This window comes from Molothrus aeneus, chromosome 18 (genome assembly GCF_037042795.1).
Source record: "Molothrus aeneus isolate 106 chromosome 18, BPBGC_Maene_1.0, whole genome shotgun sequence".
Classification (NCBI taxonomy): Eukaryota; Metazoa; Chordata; class Aves; order Passeriformes; family Icteridae; genus Molothrus; species Molothrus aeneus.
The window spans coordinates 1,207,146-1,232,944 of record NC_089663.1 but is presented as its reverse complement, the minus strand read 5'-3'; the positions used below and the strand labels follow the sequence as shown (position 1 = coordinate 1,232,944).

The following is a 25,799-nucleotide window of genomic DNA, read 5'->3' as shown; positions in this document are numbered from 1 at the left end:
AATCAGAGCTGGGCTGGTTTGGTGAAGGGCAGATGGGAGATGTTCAGCTGGATGTGGATCTTTCAGAGGCTCAGGAAGGGACACAGAGATCTGTGCCTCTGTCCTGCCGATTTGGATCTATCCAGGGATGAGAACTGCTTTCACAGGCAGCTTTGGGAGGGGTGGTGGGGAGGGTAACTGGATATCCAGGCTGATTGCAGGATTTTGGAGTGATGGGGCCTCCTGCAGGGTCACCACAGCTCCCAGTCATGGCATGGGTTGGGTGGGGAAGGGACCTTGAAGCCCATCCAGTGCCAGCCCTGCCATGGCAGGGACACCTCCCACTGTCCCAGGCTGCTCCCAGCCCCAGTGTCCAGCCTGGCCTTGGGCACTGCCAGGGATCCAGGGGCAGCCCCAGCTGCTCTGGGCACCTGTGCCAGGGCCTGCCCACCCTGCCAGGGAACAATTCCTGATTCCCAAGATCCCATCCATCCCTGCCCTCTGGCAGTGGGAGCCATTCCCTGTGTCCTGTCCCTCCATCCCTTGTCCCCAGTCCCTCTGCAGCTCTCCTGGAGCCCCTTTAGGCCCTGGCAGGGCCTGCTGGGATCCCTGGGCACTTCCTGGGCTTGCAGAGGAAATGAGGAGCTGAAGGTGATGCTGCAGGCACCGTGTGCCAGTGGGGCCCGTCCTGGCTTCTCCCGCAGGGGTTCCTGGCAGGGGAGCATTTTCCAGATGTGACAGGAGGGACGTTTTGGATCCTATTTCCTGGATCCATCCTATTTGTAGTTCAAACCCTCACTGTCCCTGCCCCAGCTCTGCACCCACACTGCTCCTGGAGTTCAGCACTTTGTGTGTCGCTGCTGTTCCGAGCTGGAGAATGAAAAAGTTTCTATTTTTATCAAGCCATTATTTTAATTTTTTTTAAATTTTCTTTCCTGGCAATGAGCTGCGCTGCTGAGCCCCCAATTATCTGCTAATGAGCCGTTATTTCCCTGTAATCACTCCTTCCCCTCCATGTTTTTGCTCATTGCTATTCACAAGTGCCCTCAGGAGACAGGAGGGACATTGGGCCTGTCCAGCAGCTCTAACTGTGACTCTCCAGTGCTCCCAAAAAGCATCAGCTGGGTTCATTTGATCTCCTGCTGTGTTCCCTGCCAGCTCTGCCCCTCAGATCGCTGTTCAGGAGCTTTCAGGGCTGGATCTGTACTTTTCCATAGGGCTCCCAACTCCTTATCCCTTTGGAAACAGGGAACAGAGCATTGTAGGCAAAAGGCAGAGCAAAAAAACAGCCACCAATCCTCCACCTCCTCCAAAAGCCAGCAAAGTGGCATCTTGGAAAGCTTCTTGGCTCCTCCTGAGAAGAGTTTTGGAAGGATTGTGAAGAAATCCACTGGAAAGACTTGTGGAAGCAGCACTCGTGCCTGCCTGTGCTTCAACCCACACACATACATACATACATATATATATATATATATATGTATATATATGTATATATATATATATATGTATTTAAATATATATGTATTTATAGAGTCACAGAATGGTTTTTAGGTTGGAAAAGCCCCCTGAGAGCATCAAATCCAACTGTTCCCCTGGTTCCCCTGGACTGCCAAGGCCAGCACTGCCCCATGTCCCCAGGTGCCACATCCACACAGCTGTTAAATCCCTGCAGGGATGGGGATCCACCACTGCCCTGGGCAGCTGTGCCAGTGCCTGACCATCCTTTCAGTCTTTAGAAATGTTCCCAAAATCCACCCTGCCCTGCCCTGGCCCAGCCTGAGGCCGTTCCCTCTGCTCCTGTCCCTGTTCCCTGGAGCACAGCCCGACCCCCCGGCTGTCCCCTCCTGGCAGGAGCTGTGCAGAGCCACAAGGGCCCCCTGAGGCTCCTTTGCTCCAGGCTGAGCCCCTGCCCAGCTCCCTCAGCCTCTGCTGGGGCTCCAGCCCCTTCCCAGCTCCGTTCCCTGGCCTGGCCACGCTCCAGCCCCTCCAGGTCTCTCCTGCATTCAGGGACACAGGGACAATGCTCTCCCCCCTCAGGGCTCTGTGGCACAGCTGCCCCTCTGTAGCTGCTCCATTTTCCAGCTTTGCTTCCTGAGTATCTCTAGTGGTTCCTTGTGGATTGTCAGAATGTCTCCAGTTGAGTCCTCCCACTTCTGCCCAACCCTGTCCTTCAGTCACTGTCCCTCTGGGATGTGTTTCCCAGCCCCAGTGCCATCAGGGGTGTCCTTTCCTGGGACACTCTGGGAGTGCAGGATCCCAAACCAGCCTTGGGCTGGTGAGGACTTAGCAGAAATCACTTCACGTCTCAAATTTGCCTTCTCTGTTTCTATAACCCTGAATTAATCTGCTCTTTTAGCTTACTTTTCCAAGTTCCATTGGCATTTGTGTGGTTTTAGGAGTAGCCATGGCCACTGGCTCCAGGGCTGCCTCTTAGGTTGGGTCTCTCCACCGAGGCCATGTGGAGTCTTGGATTGATCACATCCTGCATTTCACCTCCATTTCTTCAGTGTGTCCATCCTATTTTAGTTCAAACCCTGCCTTTTGCTGTGTTTTGAACTCAATCTGTGTGACTCTGTAGCCTGAATTTCATTTTATTTGGGCTCTTTGGGTGTTGGGAAAACCCCATTTGTGCTGGGAAGTGCAGGAGTGCTGTCCAGCCAAAGTGCAGCCTGTGCTGCTCAGGATTATTGACCAGGAACATCATCATTTTGTAATTGCAGCAATAAAATGTTCAATAGCCAGGCTGGGAATGCTGCAGTGATGGGAATGGAGATGCTTTCTGCTTTCCCACTGACCAGTTTTGTATCCTGCTTGTTTTCATAGAACTGTGGAATTTGGGCTGGATGGGTTTAAAGCCCATTTCCTTCCACCCCTACCATGGCAGGGCCACCTCCCACTGTCCCAGGCTGCTCCCAGCCCCAGTGTCCAGCCTGGCCTTGGGCACTGCCAGGGATCCAGGGACAGCCCCAGCTGCTCTGGGCACCTGTGCCAGGGCCTGCCCACCCTGCCAGGGAACAATTCCTGATTCCCAAGATCCCATCCATCCCTGCCCTCTGGCAGTGGGAGCCATTCCCTGGGTCCTGTCCCTCCATCCCTTGTCCCCAGTCCCTCTGCAGCTCTCCTGGAGCCCCTTCAGGCCCTGCAAGGGGCTCTGAGGTGTCCCTGGAGCCTTCTCCTCTCCAGGTGAGCACCCCTAGGAGCAGTGGCCTTTGATTTCTGGGTTTGCTCTGTGGAGCCCCATCACCAGCTGGGCCCTCCCCACCTGCTCCCACTGAATGTGACTTTGGGGTGTGTCCCAGCTTGTCAGGAGCAGTCAGTTTTCCCTATTTTTAGGCTCCCATTTGCCTGCTCCCATTTCCCCTTGCATTAGTGGGGAGAAGCCATAGCCCTGGCAGGTTGGTGGTAATTGCTGAGCGATCACCCGGATTTGGGATGATTTATGAATGATTATTTTCCCTACTATTTTGATGATTAATTCTCAGTGTAATTCTTTCTAACCACCAAAATTCCGCCTGTTCCTGCATCTGCAGCTGCTATAAACCTCATCCATCTCCCTGGCAGCCTGGCCAGGCTATTAAATATAGATCCCTGCTCCATTTAATATTCATAGCGATTAAAAGTGATGAAAGCAGCTGTGTCTGCCAGAGCCAGGCTGGAAATTGCTCTGCCTCAGGAATGACGGGTGAGCAGCAGATCCCAGAGATCAGGATAATTCCACACAGGAAGGGCTGCTGGTTCTGAATCATACCCTTGCTTGGGGCTGGGATAAATGGGGAATCTGGAAAGGAGGTGGGATTGATTTCTGTGGGTTTACAGTGAGGAGAAAGAGCTTGGAGTTTCAGCTGGGATGGCTGCAGGATTTGCTGCTGGCTGATCCTCATGGACATCTTCCACTCTGTCTGTGGGAGGAGAAAAGGCTTTTCCCAGTTTTTCCCAGTCAGTGGGATACTTTTCATACTTTTAGATCCAAAACTCCCAGACAAGTGTGGGAAAAGGCAGGAGAAAGTGCACAAGAGGGGGAACTGGGAATGGAGGCAGAATCCATGCTGTGCTGGTGTTGGGACCATCCAGGCTGAAGGCAGCTTTTTCCAGGACTGGGAGCAGCCAGGGTTGGGACTCTGAGGCTTCCAAGCTCAGCTCCCCTGGCAGATGTGCAGGTCCTGCTGTCCAGAGGGAAATCAGCTGCTGAGATTCCCCTTTGTTGTCACTGCTGTGGTCTCTGGTGGCTTTGGGGCAACCCAGGAATGCTGTTTGAATTAAAGTCATCAGCATTCCTTCTATCCCATCAGAGCTTTCCCTGTGGGCAGCACTCGTGGATCTCTGCTCTGGGATCCTTGACTTCACTCCTGCAGTATTGATCCTGCAATTCCAACCCCCCATCAGCTCTTTCCAGCTGCCTCCAGGAGAAAGCTGGGTTTCATTTCCAGCCCAGGGCCAGTCCTGCCTTGGGAGGCTCCAGAGGCTCTGGTGCAGTGGTAGGAAAGCAGCTCAGGCTTGCAGGAGGACTGGGGAGAGATTCACAGTGATGCAGGAAGGACAAGGACTGCTGCTGAAAATGAGGATACTTGGGAAGGGAAAGTTTTCCACTCCCAGCGAGGAGGAAGATGAGGGATGGAGAAAGGTGAGGGATGTAGGGTGGGGAGAGCTGTGCTGGACTTGGAGAGGAGGATAAGCAGGGATGAACAGCCTGCCCCAGGCATGGTGTGGGCCTGAGGAGCTGTGGTGTTTTGGGCTGGAGACATCACAGCCAGACTCCGGATGCAGTTTGGGAATTTTGGAATAAAAGGTCTAATGCTGAACCTTTCAATCCCTTCTCCTCCTGAAGAGGCTCTTCCCAGCTCTGCTCATCCACAGGCACCACTGGAGCAGCCCAGCCCTGAGCAGCAGCTCCCTGGATTGCTCCCTGATGGTTTTGGGGGGGAGCCCTGTGTGGCAGTGCCTCCCATGGGATCCCTGTCCCTGGGGTCCCCATGGACTGCACTGCAAAGTCCCAGTGTGTCCCCAGTGTGTCCCCAGAGCATGGGGACGCTCTGGTGTTGTGCCTCCAGCCAGCAGCTTTCCCACCAGCAATGGAGAAATTGCAGGCAATGGCAAACATTTATCTGAGGGAAGAGTTCAGGATGGAAAAAGGGCTGGAAAGGGAGCTCTGCCTTGGTGGCTCTGCTGGGCTGCTGCTCCAGGCACTGAGGTTTGTGTTTGAGAAACAAGCCCGAGGAGGCTTACGGCCGATGGCTGCCGATCCATTTTCCATAGATTAAATTGCATCACAGCTCCAAAAATAATCTGCCCATCTTACGGTGAGGCTGCCTGTTCCTATAGCAACCCCGCGTGCCCGTGCCCTACAAACCAAAGCCAGCCCCAGCTGCTCCCGAGTCCAAACAAAGCAGCAGGGGCTGGGCTCGGGGAGCACTTGGGTTTGGGGATGGAGGTGAAAAATACCAGCCTGGAGTGCTCCTGGATTTATGGGAAGCTGCTGTGCTTTGTGTCTCTGGGTTTTTAGCTTGGGCTTGCAGATGTTCCCCGAGTGCATGCGAGGAGAGCGGGAAGCAGCAGCTGCATTTGTGGAGCATTGCTGGAGTGAGGGGGGAAGGAGGAGGAGGAGGAGGAGGAGGAGGAGGAGGAGGAGGAGGAGGAGGAGGAGGGTGGTGTTATGTGGGTTACTGCAGTGCCTGGGGCCAGCCCTGCTGTGCCACACTTGTGTCGTGGCATGGGGAAAGGGTTGGGGTTGGAGCTGGGTGGTGATTGCTGCTCACTCTGCTCAGCCCAAATCCACTGCTCTGACCCAGGGTCCTGGAGGTGCTGGCACCAGGCCCTGCACAAGGCCAGGGCAAAGCTTGGCTGCAGGATGGAGAGGGGGATGAATTCAAATCATGTATAGTCCCTCTGTGCCACTGGTGAGCACAGGGAAATCTCCAGAGCACACTGGGAATGCAGGAATCCTTAGGAGGATGCTGTGGAGGCTGGGCTGCCTCATCCACAGCACAGGAACCACAGGAACCTGGCAATTTGTTGTCAAATTTTTCCTGCCAGCCTTTCATGTTTGTTTTCTTGAGGAGCTTTTGTTCCCTGGGGAAGAGCTACAGGAATTCCTGCTGAATGTCTGCCTTTCATTCTGAGCGTGAGGAGGCGCAGGGTGAGCCGGGGTGAAGCTCCTGAGCCAGGGATGCGCTGCTTCCCGAGGGGATCCAGGCCCACCTGCATCCCAGCATGGGACTGGCAGCCCCCTGCCCCCCCGAGGGTTTGCTGCTCTAGGGAGGATCTGTGTTCCATGAGGAGCAGATGCAGAGCTGGAGCACCAGGAGGGGTGAGGTTGGGTGGGAGCACTGCTGTCATCCTGCATGGGAAGAGGGAATCCATCCCTGAGCCCTTCCCTGTGCAGGGACAGGGTGTGCTGGGGGCTGGAAACCAGGGATGGAAGCACTCGGTGTGTCCTTGGGGGAGCTCCCTGTGGGGAGGAGCAGGGAGCCCTTCCTGCCTCCTGCAGGGCCTCCAGGCTTTTTGCTGCTCCTGGACATGGTCCCCATCCACTTTGGCCTTGCCCAGCTGGGGGATGTTGGTTTGGGTTTTAATGGGATTTAGGAGCTGCTGGGAGCTGAGGATCCAAAAGGACCAAACTGGGGGAAAGGAGTGGAGGGCAGCATCCAGAGACAAGAGCACAGAGCATTGGAAATGAGCCCCAGAATCATTAAGGTTGGAAAAGTTCTCTGAGATCATCCAGTCCAACCATTCCTCAGCACTGCCAAGGCCACCACTGATCCCTGTCCCCAGGTGCCACATCCTCACAGCTGTTAAATCCCTGCAGGGAGAGGGACTCCAGCACTGCCCTGGGAAGCTGTGCCAGGGCTGGAAACCCTTTCCAGGAAGAAATTTTTCCAATCTTCCCCCCTGGCCCAGCCTGAGGCCGTTCCCTCTGCTCCTGTCCCTGTTCCCTGGAGCACAGCCCGACCCCCCCGGCTGTCCCCTCCTGGCAGGAGCTGTGCAGAGCCACAAGGGCCCCCCTGAGGCTCCTTTGCTCCAGGCTGAGCCCCTGCCCAGCTCCCTCAGCCTCTCCTGGGGCTCCAGCCCCTTCCCAGCTCTGTTCCCTTCCCTGGATGCACTCCAGGGATGGATGCTCCAGGCATCCTCCACCTCAGCCAGTCCTCTCTTCCTGTTTTGGTTCCTCCTCATTCCCTGAATGTTTGGAATCCCCTTCAAGGCCATCACTAAAACTCCTTCTGGGCTGTGCTGGAAAATGTTTCAGTTGGATTCTGCTGGGTGTCCCTCACCATCACCCTGTGGGAGTCGTGTTTCCCCTCTCCCCCTCTTCCCTCTCCTAAATCCTCCCAAGTATTGAGGAATCTGTGGTTTTGCAGCTTCCAGGAGGTTCTGTGACCCTCAGTGGGTGCTCTTAGGACCCCCCCCATTCAGGTTGAAGTCTCAGTGCTGTGATCTTGCTGGGCCCACTGCACTTTGGCTTCTGCAAATCCCCTGTGCTCCATCCTCGAATGAGGAGCCCTGGATTGACTCTCTCTGTGGGTATTTCCTGATCTTCAGGGTGTTTTCCCAGCCTTAGCAAAGCCAAATCATTTTTTCCCTGTCTGAGCTGATCCAAAAGCTGGAATAAGGGCAGGATCCCCAAAGCTGTGGTGTTTGGCTGGGCTCCAAGCAGAGACCTCCAGGCAGAGGCTCCCTGCTCTTCCACCTTTCTGCCTGAGTGAATCCTTCATTGTCAGCAATAGGAGAAACCTTTCTGCAGCTCTCTCCTCCAGCCCTTGGTGATAATCTCCAGCTGTAACTGCAGGACTTGGTGTGTCATGGGCAAAGATTGGTCAGAGGTTGGACACCATGGTCTTGGAGGTCTTTTCCTAAATGATCCTTGATTCAAAGCAGCTTCCCTGAGAACAGCCCTGAGGGGGAAATGAGGGGATCCCAGAGCCCTGTGCTGTGTCACAGCATTCCCATGGCAGTTTGTCCTGCTGGTACAGCTTGGGGGGATGCTGGGGAGCTGCTGGGGATGCTGGAAAGGTGCTGGGGATGGCCTGGTGGCAGCAGGGCTCCTCCACTGGCATCTGGGGCTGCAGCTCCAAAGCTGGTGCAGATCTGAGTGGCTGCTGCTTGCTGCAGGAGACAGAAGGATTCATGTTTCTGTGGCTTTGGGAATTGGTCAGCTTTCCTGGGAGCTCCCAGGAGAAATATGGGAGCACTTTTAGAGCCAGTGTCAGAGCTCCACCTTGGGAATGGCAGTGGGGAGGTTTGGGTGCTCTTTGTGATCATTTCTGCTTTCAGCTACTCAGATTTATTTCACTGTCACTGTGAGATTGGATTTCCTTCTTCCCATGCTTAAATTTGAGATAATTGCAACAAATTATGTTGCTTGAGATATTGAGATATATATATATATAAAATATTATATAATTAATTATATATATATTAGTTATTGGTTCCTGCTCTAGTGGAAGGTGTCCCTGCCCATGTCAAGAAGATGGAAGGAGGTGAGCTTCAAGGTCCCAACCCAAACCATTCCATGGTTCTGTGATTGCAGTTGCCCAGGCAGGAGGAGGAAGGAGGTGTCCTGCTGCCATCCTGCCAGCATTCCAGCATCCCACAGCAGCAGCTCTGGGACAGCAGGAGCTGGTGAGGGATGTTCAGCTCAGCTGGAATGAGCAGCATCACTGGGCTGACCCAGGTTCCTTCCCTCTTTTCCTGGGCTTTGAGGCATTTATATAATTCTGCACAGCGATGAAAAATTGGGCCACGCTGTGTTCCTGCCTCAAGCTGAGCACTCGGGCAGGGACTGTTCCCACAGCCTCGGTCAATGGGCAGGAAATAATGTCCTGGCAGAGTGCAGAGCCCATCCCTCTCCCTGCTCTGCCATCTCTGTGCTGGCACTGCCCAGGCTGCCCAGGGAATGGGCACGGCCCCGAGGCTGCCAGAGCTCCAGGAGCCTTTGGGCAGCGCTGCCAGGGATGGACAGGGGGGGATTGTTGGGGGTCTGGGTGATCCTTGTGGGTCCTTCCCAACTCAGGGCATTCTGTGATTCTGTGAAAAATCCCAGGCTGTGATCTGGGATTGCACCTGGGCACTGACAGCCCACGGGGCCAGGGCTTTGGGGCAGCATTTTGTGTAAGGCAGGATGGGGGAAAATTAAAGGGACTGGAGATAGGCAGAGAGGTACTTTCTCTTGCTTGGCACAGTTTTTGCAGCACTTGTAAGCAGATAAAATTGTCTTTGTGAATTATTTTTGGTATTTTTTCTAAAAAGAAAATGGGGAAATTTGGATTGTTCCCTGGAGTCCCTCGGAGATGGGTTTTGCCATGTTCATCCTCCTGTTGGCAGTGACAGCTGAGCCAGTGGGGTTGGCTTCTGCTCCTGAGAGCTTTATAAAACATGGGACTTTATTATAAATTGGCTGTTAAAGTCCAGCCTCGTTAGTGATCAGATCCCAGAGCTGTGGAGAAGAGGTTCTGCCTTCTGGAGTGCAGGCAGCTGGCACAGCCTGCACAGCCTGCCAGGCTGCTGGGATGCTGGGACAAGAGCAGAATTTCTCACCTGGAGAGAGAGGTGCTGCAGGAGGCCAGAGAGTGCTCTGGAAAGCCCCAGGGACACAGCTCAGAGCAGCAGGGGCAGCCTGGTGTCCCTCTCCCAGTGAGTGTCCAGGCTATGAAATGCTCTGTCCTTGGAAGCCCCGGCTCAGGACAGGTGCAGGGACAATCTCCAAGCCCAGGGAATGTGCCCACCCTGCTGGAGACCCTTTGTGTGCTCCAGTGTGGAAGGCACCTTGGGAATGCTTGAAACTTTCGTATCAGAAGATGGACTTTGAGGAGGTTTTGGTTATTTTCCCTACTGGTAGAAAAGTGGCTTTGGTTTTCTTGCCAGATCTTTTGGAGCTGGCCTGTGGTGTGAGCCTGAGCCATTGCTGTGGTGCCTCTGTGCACCCTCCTGGGATGGAGTCCTTGGAATCCTGCCTGTCCCTGTCCCTGTCCCTGTTCCTGTTCCTGTTCCCGTCCCTGTCCCTGTTCCTGTTCCCGTTCCCGTTCCCGTTCCCGTCCCTGTCCCTGTCCCTGTTCCTGTTCCTGTTCCCGTTCCCGTTCCCGTCCCTGTCCCTGTCCCTGTTCCTGTTCCCGTTCCCGTTCCTGTCCCTGTTCCTGTCCCTGTCCCTGTTCCTGTTCCCATTCCCGTTCCCGTCCCTGTCCCTGTTCCTGTTCCTGTTCCCGTTCCCATTCCTGTCCCTGTTCCTGTCCCTGTTCCTGTTCCTGTTCCCGTTCCCGTCCCCGTTCCTGTCCCTGTTCCTGTTCCTGTTCCCGTTCCCGTCCCCGTTCCTGTCCCTGTCCCTGTTCCTGTTCCTGTTCCTGTCCTTGTTCCTGTCCTTGTTCCTGTCCCTGTCCCTGTCCCAGTTCCTGTTCCCGTTCCCGTTCCCGTCCCTGTTCCTGTCCCTGTCCCTGTTCCCGTTCCTGTTCCTGTCCCTGTTCCCGTTCCTGTTCCCGTTCCTGTCCCTGTCCCTGTTCCTGTTCCCGTTCCCGTTCCCGTCCCTGTTCCTGTCCCTGTTCCCGTTCCTGTTCCCGTTCCTGTTCCCGTTCCTGTTCCTGTTCCTGTCCCTGTTCCTGTTCCCGTTCCTGTTCCCGTTCCCGTTCCTGTTCCCGTTCCTGTCCCTGTTCCTGTTCCTGTTCCCGTTCCCGTCCCTGTCCCTGTCCCTGTTCCTGTCCCTGTCCCTGTTCCTGTTCCTGTCCCTGTCCCTGTTCCTGTTCCCGTTCCTGTTCCCGTTCCCGTCCCTGTCCCTGTCCCTGTTCCTGTTCCCGTTCCCGTTCCTGTCCCTGTTCCTGTTCCCTTTCCTGTTCCCGTTCCCGTTCCTGTCCCTGTTCCCGTTCCCGTCCCTGTTCCCGTTCCCGTTCCTGTTCCCGTTCCTGTCCCTGTCCCTGTCCCTGTTCCTGTTCCTGTTCCCTTTCCTGTTCCCGTTCCCATTCCTGTTCCCCTGCTAGCTGTTCTGGAGACTTCCCTGATTCTGGGGGTGTTTTCAAACCCCTGGTCCTGTCCCTTGCCCAGCCTGTCCCCAGCTGCCCAGCTCCCAGCCCCTCAGCTGGCAGCTCACCTTCCTTGGGAAGCTCTCAGCTGCTTTCCCCTGCGTGTCTGATTCTCCTTGGTGGCTGCTTCCTCTCCTGGCTCCAGCAGCTCTGCTCTTGTTTGTCAGCTGGGCTGCAGAGGGACCAGGTGGTGACACTGGGAGATGCTGTCCTGGTGCTTCATGGAGCCACCTGGGGTTTGCTCCATGCCCTGTTTTCCTTGGATTTTCCCCCTTTGTCCTTGGGCAGTGAGGTTGGTCCTGCTGTGGAGGATCAGTGCTGTTCCTGAGCTGTGCCTCCTGTCCCATCACATCCACTCTGGGGAGGTTCACCACAGCCCTGCTGTGACCCTGTGCTGTGCTCTGCTCCTGCTGCCACTCCCTGTTCCTGTCACATTTATCCAGATACTTGCCTTTGGATCACAGCCATCAAAGGGTGCTCTTCCTCTGCTTTCCTTATTGTGCATTCAGTCTGAGCAGTGCCTGAGCACCTCTCCCAGTCCCCACAGCATTTCCAGAGCTGCTATCAATGAGCCAGGAATAGCAGCCAAACACCCACCTGCCAGGGAATCACAGGTTTCCTTCTTTCCTCCCAGCGCTGAGAGGGAATGTGCTGCTCCCCTGTTACACCAGAGCCTTCCCTGAGCTCTGTGCCTGGATTGTTTGGAGAATGTTCTCACTCCTCAAATCCCCTGGGTTGTTTGGAGAATGTTCTCACTCCTCAAATCCCCTGGGTTGTTTGGAGAATGTTCTCACTCCTCAAATTCCCTGGGTTGTTTGGAGAATGTTCTCACTCCCCCAGCACCCCCAGACCTGGCAGAGCAGCTGCAGCTGGGTTTTGCTGGTGTCCATCTCTCTGAAATCACAAACAGAAGATTGAGAGACGGGAGATACAGGAGCAGCTCCCTGCTCTGGTGCCTCACTGGGTTTTGGGAGCACCTGGAAAACCCTCGGTTGAACTTTGGAGCATAAGGATGGGGCACAGCCCCTGTCCAGGACCTGCTTCTCTCTCTTTGTGTTTCCTTTGGGTGCTGCTGCTTCTTGGGCATGATCACCTCCTTCCTGAGGGAGCAGTGGGGTGATCAGAAATGCTGTGTTACCCCCACTGAGTGGATTTGGGTTAATTTCCTGCTTTGAAGTGTTCTGGAGTTGCAGGAATTTTTTGCTGTAGCTGAGGTGCTGATCGTGGCGTTTTCTGCCCTCTGAAGACGTGGTGGTAGTTTTGGATAAAGTGTCACTTTCCTTGGTGTCTCTGTGACCTTTCCCTCAGGTGACACAGTTCACCCTGCCCCGAGCAGAGCTGGCAGAGCCCCCAGTGCAGGGTGGATCGACCCCAGTGAGCTTGGGAAGGGCAGGTTTGGTGTGTGGCACTCCCAACCCTGAACCAGATCTCGGTGACAGCCGCAGGAGTGGCTGCTCAGGGCTCTGGGTGCCACTGCCCCCACGCTGTGCTCCGGGGGGCGTGGTGGCCACGACCCCCAGCGCTGGCAGGGAGTCCCTGCTCCCTTACTCCCTGGTCCCTGCTCCCTATCCCTGCTCCCTTGTCCCTGCTCCCTTGTCCCTGCTCCCTGTCCCTGCTCCCTATCCCTGTTCCCTGTCCCTGCTCCTGCTCCCTGTCCCTTGTCCCAGCTCCCTGTCCCTGTCCCAGCTCCCTGTCCCTGCTCCCTGCTCCCTGCTCCCTGCTCCCTGCTCCCTGTCCCTGCTCCCTGTCCCTGCTCCCTTGTCCCTGCTCCCTGTCCCTGCTCCCTATCCCTGCTCCCTGTCCCTGCTCCCTGTCCCTTGTCCCAGCTCCCTGCTCCCTGTCCCTGCTCCCTGCTCCCTGTCCCTGCTCCCTGTCCCTGTTCCCTGTCCCTGTCCCTGCTCCCTGCTCCCTGTCCCTGCTCCCTGCTCCCTGCTCCCTGCTCCCTTACTCCCTGCTCCCTGTCCCTGTCCCTGCTCCTTGTCCCTGCTCCCTGTTCCTGCTCCCTGCTCCCTGCTCCCTGCTCCCTGCTCCCTGCTCCCTGTCCCTGTCCCTGTCCCTGCTCCCTGTCCCTGCTCCCTGTCCCTGTCCCTGCTCCTTGTCCCTGCTCCCTGTTCCTGCTCCCTGCTCCCTGTCCCTGTCCCTGTCCCTGCTCCCTGTCCCTGCTCCCTGTCCCTGTCCCTGCTCCTTGTCCCTGCTCCCTGTCCCTGTCCCTGCTCCTTGTCCCTGTTCCCTGTTCCTGCTCCTTGTCCCTGCTCCCTGTCCCTGTCCCTGCTCCTTGTCCCTGCTCCCTGTCCCAGCTCCCTGTCCCTGTCCCTGCTCCTTGTCCCTGTTCCCTGTTCCTGCTCCTTGTCCCTGTTCCCTGTTCCTGCTCCCTGCTCCCTGCTCCCTGTCCCCGCTCCCTGCCCGCGGCGCTGCCGGGCTCAGCGGCCGGGGGTAACCATGGAAACGCTGTTCTCTCCATCCCTCCCTGTGCAGATGACTCTGGTGACGAGGAGCCCGCCTCGCAGTCAGACAAGAGCGAGCTGCACGGCCCCCTGAAGACCCTGTCGAGTAAGCTGGAGGACCTGAGCACCTGCAACGAGCTGATCGCCAAGCACGGCGCGGCCCTGCAGCGCTCGCTCAGCGAGCTGGAGAACCTGCGCCTGCCGGCCGACAGCGGGGAGAAGATCAAGGCGGTGAACGAGCGCGCCACGCTCTTCCGCATCACCTCCAATGCTATGATCAACGTGAGTGCTGCTTCTCTGCCCCTCCTCCTCCTCCTCCTCTTCCTCCTCCATCCTCCTGCCCTCCCTGGTTGCTCCCCGTGCCTCGGCTCGTGTTACCGCGGGGCTCGGTGCTGCGGTGAGGGCATGGGAAGTTGGGAAGATGCAGCTGGGAAGAGGGCACTGAGACACAGGTATGCTGCATCCTTCCAGCCTGCTCCATGGAATAGGAAGCTGGGAGATGGGGATGTTGGCAATGCTGAGGGGTTTTCTCCTGCTCCATGGGTGGAATCCTGCCTGGCACAGCACTTTAGAGCCCACTGTCCACTGCAGCTTGAGACCCACATTCCACATCCCTCACATCCTCATTGCTTCCATGAAGCTGCTGGAGTCCCACATGGCTGTGGGATTTCACTCCCTCGGGGTCTCTGTGGGATTTCACCCCATCAGGGTCTCTGTAGGATTTAACCCCTCGGGATCTCTGTGGGATTTAACCCCTCGGGATCTCTGTGGGATTTAAGCCCTTGGGGTCTCTGTGGGATTTAAACCCTCAGGGTCTCATTCTGGCACTGCTCTCCCAGCTGGGTTTCAGAGGTCAGGAGGTGCTGGCACCGCCCCTGCTCCTGCCTCACGGTGCTTTCAGTGCTTTTTGGAGACAGCTCGTGTTTGGAGTGTGGCTCTGCCTCCATGGCAGTGAGACAGCCCTTCCTGGGGAGCCTGGTTTGCCCTGGAGAGCTGTGAGAGAGAGCAAAACTGAATAAAATATTTAAAGAAAATTTTAAAAAAGCAATCCCAAAGCTTCACTGAGCTGGAATAATGGATGAAGGCAGAGCTCAGGGAATTGTGAATGGAACAGTGCTGTCACTGTGCTGTCCCAGCCCTGAGCAGAAGGAGGTTGGGTGGTATTTGATGTGGGCTTTAAAAAATAGCAGTAATTCCCAGCAGGAGCTGGAGGGTACTCAGAGCCCCATGGTCCCAGCATCCTCCCCATTCCCACTGCTAGGATTCTGTAGCCACAGGGAAAAGGGCTTCCTGAGTCTCTTTTGTGTTTCAGAGCAGTTTGGGGAGGCTTGTGCAGTGCTCTCCCCCATGGAGAGTTTGTCCAAGTTTTGGGAATGGGGTTGGCAGTGTGGTGGGAGGTGGCAGCAGAGCCTTGGTGCTGCCCAGGTTTGCTGTCAGGAGGCAGAACAGCAATGGGATGTGGGCAGGGAGTTGCCAGAGAGAGGATTCTCCAGCAGCCTTTTGGGAAGGGATGAGCAGAGCAGTATTTGCTGTGTCCAACCCAGAGAGGAGGAGGAGGAAGAGGAGGAGGAGAAGGTTGTGGTGTTTGCAACGTGATAGAAGCTTGAGCGAGGCTGTCTGGAGGGTGGGAATTCCACAAAAACCATTGTGCTGGCATAAAACAGCAGGAGCGTGGCTTGTGCAAAATCCCAAGCAGGTAAGAGGGGCTTGGGGGTGGCAGGGCACATTCTCACAGCATCCTTTGGTACTTCAGCTTTGGATGGGCGTCCTGGGGAGATGCCCCAGGGACAGGCTGTGCCCTGGGAGGGGCAGGGCTGGAGGGAGCAGGGTGGGAGCAGGGGGCAGCTCCAGGAGGAGGTTGGGGCTCTCCCGGAGCCCTCCTGAGCTGGGTGTTTTGGGAGGAGGTGACGGAGCTGTGGGCAGGGGACACTTTGAGGGGCTGGCTTGGAAAGGCAGGAGAGGGACAAGCAGTGAGGGGGGGACCAGGAGGGAGGGGACCAGCCTGACCCCCCGTCCCAGGGACTGGTGGCTCCTAGGCACAGTGTCACCTTTCCCAGCATGGATCCCTTTCTGTGCTTTGATTTCTCCTTTTGGATGGGCTGATGCCTTCTGGAGCTGCCAGGAGCCTCTCATGGGGGATGGGGGGGAGCTCTGTGCAGTGCAAAAGTCCCAAAATCTCCTGTATAGAACATAAAACATTGCTCCAGGGAAGCACAGGGAGCTTCCTGGTAAAAACACACTGTGCTAATCCCACCTCCATCCCCGAGCACATTGCCCATGGCAGCACAGGGTGCTTTTGCCAGGCCAGGAGCTTCCTGCAGGAGAAGTTCAAGTGTCCTTCCCTGCCAGGCTTTTCCTGGAGAGATCCCAGCTGCACCACTGGGCTGGTGCTGGCACGTGGATGCTCTGTGTCCAGAGCAGCAGCACCAAACCTCATGGATCTGCTCTGGATCTGTGAGCTTTGCTGCTGTGGCTGTGAGCAGAAGAGGTGGATGCTCCTGGGAGAAGGGATGGGTGTTCTGGGGAGGGGTGGATGCTCCAGGGAGGGATTGAGTGTTCCAGGGAAGGAGGCATGAGTGCTTCAGGAAAGGGAGGAGTGCTAGGGGAAGAAAGGATGGGTGCTCCAGTGAAGGAATGGGTGCTGTAAGGAAGGGATGGGTTCTCTTGGGAAGAGGGGATGGGTGCTCTGGGGAAGAGATGGATGCTCCAGGGAAAGAATGAGTGCTCCAGGGAAGGAAGGGGTGCTCCAGGAAAAAGAAGGGTGCTCCAGGGAAGAAGGGCTGGCCATTAATCTGGGAAGGGCTGGATGCTCCTGTGAAGGGATGGGTGCTCCAGGGAAGGGCAAGGTGACCCTGGGAAGAAGGGATGGGTGCTCTGGGGAAGGGATGGATGCTCCAGGGAAGGAATGGGTGCAGTAGGGAAGGGATGGGTTCTCCTGGGAAGAAGAGATGGGTGCTCTAGGGAAGGGATGGATCCCCTGGTGAAGGAATGGGTGCTCCTGGGAAGAAGGGATGGGTGCTCTGGGGAAGGGGTGGATGCTCCAGGGAAGGAATGGATGCTTCTGGGAAGGAAGGGGTGCTCCAGGAAAAAGAAGGGTTCTCCAGGGAAGAAGGGCTGGGCAATATGGGGAAGGGCTGAGTGCTCCTGTGAAGGAATGGATGCTCCAGGGAAGGGCAAGGTGATCTTGGGAAGAAGGGATAGGTCCTCTGGAAAAGGGATGGGTGCTCCAGGGAAGGAATGGGTGCAGTAGGGAAGGGATGGGTTCTCCTGGGAAGAAGGGATAGGTCCTCTGGGAAAGGGATGGGTGCTCCAGGGAAGGAATGAGTGCTCCAGGGAAGGAATGGGTGCAGTAGGGAAGGGGATAGGTGCTCTGGGGAAGGGATGGGTGCTCCAGGGAAGGGAAAGGTGCTCCTGGGAAGAAGGGATAGATACTCCTGTGGAGGAATGGGTGCTCCAGGGAAGGAATGGGTGCTCCACTGAAGGAGTGGGTGCTCTGGAGTGGGGAAGGGTGCTCCTGGGAAGAGGGGCTGGCAGCTCAGGGCCGGCGCATGCAGTTCCTGTGCAGCTGCCTCTGATCCGATTATGTAAATGGCCCCGGAGCCGCGGGGAGCGCAGCAAGCACAGGAAATAAATAAATAGAGATGGAAATGCAAGAGCTTTGCTGAGAAGGTGACCTTCCCTCTGTGCTCTGGGTGCTGCCACAGCCAGCACCAGGTGCTCCTCTCCAGAGGCTGGGAGCATCACCTGGGCAGGTGGTGCTGGCAGTGGTGGGGATAGGTTTGGGCAGAGTGGGATGTGCTGGGCTGTTGTGGTACAGGTGAGGATTTCAGACATGCTGGATTTCAGACTGGCTGTTGCAGGGCTTAAACTGAAGCCCAGAGCTCTGTGAGCCTCCTGTTGGCTCTGCTCCCTGTTGGAATCTCAGCAGGCAGGGTCCAGGCTCGCTGGGATGCAGGAGCCCGGTGTCAGCAGGGCTGGGCAGCAGACACAGAGAGCCAAGGCACAATCTGCACAATCTGCCACGGGGGAGGAGTGGGAGGTGTGTGAAAATAAGAAACAACAAATTACCAGGATGAGAGGCCCAGAGGATCCGGAGCAGTGCGCTGAGTTGTGTAGACTCATCCAGGAGTGGGGAAAGCTCCATCTCATCATTCAGCAGGAGACAGCAGGCAGGAGGGATGTGTGGATGCACTGAGGAAGCCAGTTTGGGCGTCAGGAAGAGCTCACAGGGCTGTGGGTGGTGATGAAAATAGGTTTTTAATGGGAATGGGGATGCTACGGCGGAGCTTTGTGCTTCCTCAAGGAACAGGAGTGTGGGGAGCAGCAGGGCTTGGGCTTGCCTGTGTCATTCCTGGGTTAGTTTGTGTTTTCCCTTGAGGTTTTGGAGGAGCAGGGGTGCAGGAAGGCTCTGCCAGGCCAGTGCAGCCCAGACAGGAAGGGTGAGAGGAGCAGGGGCGCAGTGCTGGGTGGGAGATGCTGCTCCATCAGGATTTGGTGACAATGGACCCCTGGAGCAGGCAGTCCCAGGAACAAAGGACTCACCTGCCCTCAAGAGGCACTGCTGGCCACCCCAGCCTGTCCTGCAGGGATGCCAGCACCCTCTTTGAGGCAGGCTGATTTCCCAGCCAGCTTTTCCATTCCCATGGGAATGAACCTGCCTGGAGCAGCAGCACCTGAGGCATCAGCACAGAGCGCCCTCCATCCTTCAGGCCTGCCAGGAGGGCTTCCAGGAGTGTAAACATGGAGCTGGAGCTAGAGTGAGGTGAACAACAGCATGTGCTGCCTCTCCTCCAGGAAAGGGTCCCCAGGCTGTCAGTTTAAGTCCCTCCAGGATACCCAGCAGCATCCCAGAGGCTGCATCCTCCAGTCCCAGCAGGATTTCTCCCTGTGGATCCCTCCAGGGCTGTGCTTTGGCTCAGCAGCACTTTTGGGGTGGTCCTGTGTCATGTGCCAGTTGCTCAAGGAGCCTCTGCCTCTCCCTGCAGCCCCATTGGGCTCCTGGAGACTCTGAGTGGCATCTCCCTGGTGGAGTTGGTTTATTTGGAGCCCTCTGGGTGCCTGTGATGGAACAAGCTGCCTGGGCACAAGATGTGCTTCCCCACAGTTCCTCCTCTGCCTCCAGCTTCCCTGTGCAGCACTGAGCCCCCTGTGCCCCATGGAAATGCTGCTGTGATTGATCCATACTCCCCACACTGTTTCCATATTAACTCAGACAGTGCTGAGCACCTGCTCTGAGCAGCCTTGGGGTGCCCAGCACAGCCTCCAGCCCAGTGTGTGACTTCTGGCTTTATGCAGTGGTAGATGATGGATACACCCTGGGAGTGTGTCTGTGTCTGCTTGGAAAACTGCTCAGAGCTGGGAGGCAGCAGTGACCTGGGGTCACCTCCTTGGAGTGACCCTGGGGCTGGGGTGATGCTGTTGGTCCATACCTTGGGCATGTGCCTGTGCTGGAGCTGCTTCCTGCTGTGGATGGACATTTGGTCTGTCCCTTGGGGTCCCCAAGCCCATCATGGCACAGGCAGGATGATGGACCTGACGTCCTCCATCTGGGCAGCAGGGAGGGACCAGCAGGCTGCTGGGCTGCTCCCAGTTCATCCCAGTACAGCCAGTGGGCTGGACCTGTGCATTCAGGGGTTAATTCCAGTGCTGCAGCGAGAAAACTCCATCTTTAACCCCTGGATTTGCTTCTTCAGGGCAGGGCTTCCCTCTGTGACCCCAGGCAGCTGCTCTGCTGCCCAGAACCCCAGCCAGACCCCACAGGGGGCTTGTGCCGTGCCCCTGGCGAGGGGATGGCGCAGGAGCTGTGCTGGCATGTGGCACCGGCTGTGTTAATTATCCGTGCTGCGCTAACGACGCGCACTAATCAGCGCCTCGCAAACCATGTCACCGACCCAGAAAAGCCCCGGCAGTGGGATTAAATCCCTAACTCAGCCCTAATCCCCCTCGGATGAGAGGGCTGCAGCGAGGGCTCCGGGTGCCCTGCATGCTCCTGCTGTGGAGGCACTCACAGGACATAACTGGTGGGTGCTTTGCTTTTACTGGGGGAGGGTGGGAGGGTGACAGTGGCACCCTGGGGTCTGTCCCTGCCTCAGTGGGGCTGGGAGAGGGGAAACAGGGAGATGTGGAAATGGGGAAATGGGGAGATGGGAAGATGGGGAGATGTGGAAATGGGGAGATGTGGAAATGGGGAGATGTGGAAATGAGGAGATGGCAAGATGGGGAGATGTGGAAATGGGGAGATGTGGAAATGGGGAGATGTGGAAATGAGGAGATGGCAAGATGGGGAGATGTGGAAATGGGGAAATGGGGAGATGTGGAAATGGGGAGATGGGAAGATGGGGAGATGTGGAAATGGGGAGATGTGGAGCCTGGCACCTGCTCTTGGAGCTGCTGCATCTTTCCCAGATGTGATGCTTTTGAATGTAGAGGTGTGAGGGTATCTCTGATCAGATCTGTTCAGACAGGCAGTGCCTTCCTCGCACTCCCTCCTCATCATCATTCCGTGAGTGCTTCCAACTGGATTTTATCAGGTGTGTGGGTACTCAGCCCTCGTGTGTGGCTGTGGGACCTCCGTGCTGCCCAGGGCTTTCAGTGGGTGCTCCTGCTCATCCTGCTGCAGGGGTTTTCACCTTTCTTCCCCTTCTTCTCTCTCTCTTCCTCCTCCTCGTTCTGTCCATCTGACCCCCAGGAGGTTTCAGTCTGTTCTGGGGCTCTCCTCAGAACCTTGTGCAAGAAGAGGGAGGATGAATCTGTCCCCAGCGCCTGAGGGTGCCTCTTGCAGCTCTTCCCTCCTGGATGTTTTTGGCTGAGGGGGATGACTTTTCCACTGAGGAGAGCTGGGAGTGTTTGTGCCGTGCTGCTGGGTCAGCAGGGCTGTGTTGGTGGGCCCAGCAGGGCCCTGCACTGTCAGCAGTGCCTGGGCTTGAGCAGCAGCTCTGCTGAGCTGGGAGCCAGCCCAGCCAGGCATCACCTCTGCATTAACTGGGCCCAGGGATCCTCCTGGGATCCCCATCCCTGCCTGGAGGCTGGGGCAGGATGGGGCCCTGGGGAGGCCGAATATCAAAGCATTGCTGGGTGAATAATTCCTTTGGGGTCACAAGGGTTGTGTTTGCCTCTTCCCTGGGCTGCTGCCCCGAGATGCTTCACTCCAGCTCCTTCCTCCAGTGTGTGTCGAAGGAAAAGGCACTGGAATGGCCCCTCTGCTCTCCTGTGGATTTACCCAGGAAGAAGTACAGCACTGGGAGATGAGGGGGTTGTGGGGGGCTGCTGCTGCTCCTGTAGCCCCTCTCACACTCTGGGGAGGTTTGCATGAGGCTGAATGTGAGGGACAATCCGAGGCAGCTTCCTGCAGATCCCGGGGTCGGAGCTGCCCACGGGCAGTGCCAGCTGCTCCTGCTGCTGAGTGCTTGGACAGATGCTCCTCCAGCCTGGGATCTGCTCCATCAAGGGATGAGCAAAGCAGCCAGCCAGAGCCTCAGGAAATCTGTCATCCTGGGAGCCGTCGGCAGGACAGAGCTCTCTGGGCACACCAGCACCGGGATCGGGGCTCCAGGGGTCTGGAAGGGGGGATTGGCTTCTCTCCTCGTGGTGGAGGGTCCCCACTGCTCAGGGGGTCTGGGGCCTTGGGCAAGGGAAGGAGAACAAGGAATGTGCAGCAGCCACCTGGAGGTACATCCCTGCAGGGAAGGAGCCAGTGCTGGGAGCTTCCCAGGGAGGGCATTTTTGACACAAGTGGCAGTGGAGAGGCCCCGCTGCTGTGCAGGCAGGTGAGAGCACCAGGCCAAGTCTGAGCTTTTCATGGCTGGAGGAGAGCAGGGAAGCTCTGCAGGGATGTGGTTATGGAGTGGCCACTCTGCAGCAGGAGGTCCCAGCACAGTCTCAGCTCCCAGAATATCTTCTGTACTGGTCCCAGTGTGCCCTTGGCACCCTCTGGCACAGCCAGCGGAGGCTGCTGGGTGCTGCTCAGTGAACTTTGGGGTGGAAGGGTCGGCACCCTGAAGTATCCAGCAAATTCCTCAGTTGTTTTCCCACCAGGAACCAGAGTCAGATCCTTCCTGTGGCACAGCTCCAGGCTGGCACTGCCTTGGTCTGTGACCCGTGGGCAGCGTTGGCTCGTTCCCCTTGCCAGAGCCACACTGACCGTGCCCTCCTCTCCTGCCGGGTACCGCTGACTCGGGATCGGTCCCTGGTTCCTCCTCCACGAGGCTCCATGGGGTTGGGATTAGAGCCTCTTAGCACAGCCAGCCAGTGGATTTGCCACTGTTTCCCACTAATCCCCTCTTTATTGCATGGGGTGGATTCCACAGCGCTCACAGCGGTGCTGCAGGCGGGGTCTGGGTGCTGGGCCAGCCCCGGGGCTTCGGGATGGGCTTCGGGATGAGCTTGGCTCTGGGGAACCCCCGGGCATGGTGCATCAGATTGGAACACTGGTGTGTTCTTGGCCTTTAAACAGGTGGCCCAAAGTAACATGGTAAGGTCGGAAAATTCCCAGATTCACAACCAGGAGAAAAAATCTGACCCCAACCACAGTGGGGATGTCTCCATCTTGGACATCTCTATCCCAGATTTCTCTATCTTGGACATCTCCATGTGGACATTCCTGACTCCCAGGGAATCCATGAATTCCAGAGAGAAGCAGGCACTGCTGGGGCACAAAGTGCCACATGGAATGGGACCATCAGAGCACCTTGTTCAAGCACTGGGGGTCTGGCTGAGCTTCTGACAGTGGCATCAAGGGGTGGGCTGGAGCCTGCTCCAGTGTCTTCCCATTTCCTGTTGGGTCACTGAAGATCTTTCCCATCTCTGTGCTTTTTTGTAGCACCTATTTCCCCTGGATGCAGAGGGATAATTTTCCACGTTGAGCTCACAGGGTTTTATGCAATGTCACCTTGGTTTCTCAGGGTGTCACAACATGCTGAGGCTCAGCCCAGCTCTCCCCACCAGCCCTGCCCCAGGCAGGAGCAGTTCCTGGTGGTTCCACATCCTGCTTCAGACAGCTGGACACTGGCTGAGGGTCACTGCAGTGATTTGGGAGGATTTGCTGTTATTTCAGCAGGCTGGGTTGCTGTGGTGCCCTTGTGCCCCAGCAGGGCTGTGGGTGCCATGGCTGTCATCGAGCAGATGCCCACACTCCAGACCATGTCTCGCTGCTGCCATCTGACTCTGTGCGATGATTTGGGATTCAGGTTGGCTCTGTCCTTTTATTTCCCCTTTGCCTGCTGCTCAGTGTTTTTTGGGGAAGGAAGGACAAATTAACCCTCTCTGGGTGCAGTGGCAGATTGTGGCTCTGTATCTCACCACTCTGAACCCAAATGGCTTCAGCCCCATCCCTGGAAGTGTTCAAGGTTGGACAAGGCTCAGAGCAGCCTAGTGGGAGGTCCCCTGCCCATGGAGGGGGTGGAAGGAGATGAGCTCCAAGGTCCCTTCCCAGCTAACCCGTGATGCTGTGATTCTCTGGTTTGTGCTGTGTGCAGAACCAAACAAAGGCCCTTCCCTCGGGGCTGTTGTGCAGCAGCAGCAGCAGCAGCCAGCTGTGTCCCAGGGTTTTGATGACTCCAGGAAGGAAGGGAGCACTTATCTGCCAGGCACTCGAACGCAGAGCTCTGTCCCTGCTGAGTGGAGTGACGGCTCCTGCTCTGTAATTCACCCAAGAACAAGAGGTGATTGAACCCATCTGGTTCTTGAACCCATCTGGCACTTGCCTCCTCTCCTGTCACTCCTGGGCCATGAAGTGCTCCTTGTCCCATCCTTGAGGAGCAGGAGGTGTTGGTCCCACAACAGCAGGCACTTCCCTGCTGGATTTTTCCTGCCCAAAGGTTGGATTTGTGTGGCTGATGCTGTGGGATGCTGGGACAGGTGGGATTGCAGGTGTGAGCCCCTTCCCTCACCCTCCAGCAGCGCTGTGCACGGCACTGGGAATGCTCAGCTGTGCTGGGGCTGCCGCGGGGGTTGTCACCCCTGTGGTCACCCCAGAAATAGTTCCTGGCAGGGTGGGCAGGCCCTGGCTCTGGGTGGGTGCCCAGAGCAGCTGTGGCTGCCCCTGGATCTCTGGAAGTGTTCCAGGGTCGGGTTGGACAGGGCTTGGAGCAGCCTGGGACAGTGGAAGGTGTCCCTGCCATGGCAGGGGGATGAGACAAAATGAGGTTTAAGGTCCCTTCCAGCCAAGCCATTCCATGATTCTATGAAGTCTGGCAGGCCTTGCTGTGATCATTTGCCCTTTCAAGCTAATTAACCTCATCTCTTTGTTCCTTCCATCCGATTTTGACTGTTTGCTCCACTGAGGAAGCAGAGATCCCCGAGGGTGTGTGACACCACCACCTTGGCAGGACAGGGGTGACCTCGGGTGATTGTTTTCCACTGCATGAATAATCCCGGGGCTGTTAACGACGTTCCCATTAGCCAGCAACAAGCTGTGAAATCGGGATATTTGCCGTGACAAATGTGTGAAAGGTGCTAAATGTGCCCTTGGCATCGGCAGCTGCTGGGCACAGGGAGGGACCGCCGAGCTGATGGCACCAAGCGTTGCCTCCTGCTCCCGGCAGGATCTCGATGGCACTTTGCCTCTTCCTCCAGGAATTTGCAGGAGCCTCGATGGTATTTTTCCATTTCTTTTGGCCACCTTGGCTGTGCCTCCCTGTCTTGGCTGGGATTTACAGTTCCATTGGCCAGTGCTGGATTGGGACCTGCCACAACTTTTTCCAGCCATGGAGAGGAGGAGGAACTGCCTCTGTCCCTCCTGCCCCATGGTTGCAGGTAACACTGGGGTTTTCTGGGATCAGGGACTGCACAGGGATGGAGCTTGCTTTTATCTCTGATCACTGGTGACCTGTCAGCCTGGCTGCTGCTCTCCAGCCCCGTCTGTGCTGTGATGATGATGCTGAGGCAGAACAGCCTTCAGAACTTTAGGATTTGAAATCCAGGTCATGTTCTGTCACCTCCTGTACCTGCTGCCCCTCTGCGAGTGAGAGGCAGCAGTTTGGATGCTGTGAAGGATAAACCCAGTCTCCTGATGGGGTGAGAAGCATGTGGGGATGGACACAGCATCCTGTGCCCTTTCCTCTTCTCTGCTGTTACAGAGCAACTCTGAGGACTGTGAGTGCCTCTGTCAGAGAGATCTGTACGTGCTATCAGCTCTCCCCTAGTGCACTAAGGAAGTTCACTGGGGAGGGAGGCATTCCTGCCTGGAGCAACAGCACAACGCTCCTCAGTCTGGACTCCAAGCCTAACATCTTTATTTAGCTATAATGAGAGTTAAGTTGCTTAAAAAGAGAATGTGGATCCTGGGAGAGCTCTGAGAAGGCTGGGGCCTCCCAAGGCTGTACCTTCATGGCCTCGACTCCTCAGCCCCACAGCTCACTGGGGAATCACTTTCCCTGCACTTCCATCCTTCAGTCTGGCCTCTGTGCCCTCCTTTGGGTGCATTCCTCAAGGAGCCCTCCCTGCTGTCCTGTGTCCCTGTGCCAGCTTCGTGTGGGTTTGTGGCTGGGTCTTGCTTACAGCCCCGAGCAAGTTCAGCTGGAACTAAATTTAGCCACCTCTCCATGAGAATTTCATAAGCTGGATTGAGAGGTGTTGCTCCTGCTCAGTGGCTGGGATTGTTTGTACCTTGGGAACACCAAGGCAGGGGATTAATGCTGGGAATGAGTGATGAGCTGGGATATTCGTGTCTGAGCTCCTCATCCCAGTGCCCTGCAGCCCTTGTTCCATACAGGGATGAGTTTTGGCTCAGGACTGAGCTCAGTTGACAGAGACTGAAAAAAAATATCCCCTGCTCCCTGTTTGGTGGTGCTCCCACCCTCAGTGAGCATCCCTGTGGAATTGGCACTGCCTGGCTGTAGGGGGTGTAAACCCAAATTAATCACTTTAATTTGCTTGGCTGCTGGTGGCAGCAGCGGGGGCTGAGTTTGGCAGATCCCTCTTGCAGGATATTCTCCCCTCTCCACCCCTGGCATCACTTCTCTCCCAAGGAGCAAACATGATCCTTGTTTGGTTATCCAGATCCTTTCATCCAGGTTTGGATCAAGCCATTGTCTGAATTACAGAGGAGGAGGCTGCAGAGAGGGGCCCCTACAGCCTTTCAAAACCAGGGAATGATCCCTGGATGTGTCCCAGCTCCTAAATTCATGTGGACACCATTGTGGGGTGCAGCATGGACCGTGCATTGTCCTGACCTGCTCCATGGAAGCTCCACAGCCTGTGCTGGGATCTGTGGCCTCATGAGGACCATCCTGCTCCTTCCCCAAACCTCCCCACACTCTGCAGTGCTGACAACCATTTCCATCACTTAGATTTTTTTATATGGCTGTAAATGAAGCCCAGTGGTGCAGGTTTCCCTTTGGGATACAGCATGGAGTCCTCCTTGAAGCTTTGGGATGGGAGA

The 25,799-nt window shown here is 56.5% G+C and overlaps 1 protein-coding gene across 3 annotated transcripts in view; it reads left to right on the top strand.

Moving 5' to 3' along the window:
* The window catches only part of OSBP2 (oxysterol binding protein 2), a 102,471-nt gene that overhangs the window by 56,353 nt on the left and 20,319 nt on the right, over positions 1-25,799 (top strand). For all 3 annotated transcript variants that reach the window (XM_066562013.1, XM_066562012.1, XM_066562011.1), the window contains one exon: positions 13,452-13,702. In XM_066562013.1, coding sequence (XP_066418110.1) covers positions 13,452-13,702 — 251 coding nt within the window. The remainder of the gene's footprint in view (positions 1-13,451; positions 13,703-25,799) is intronic.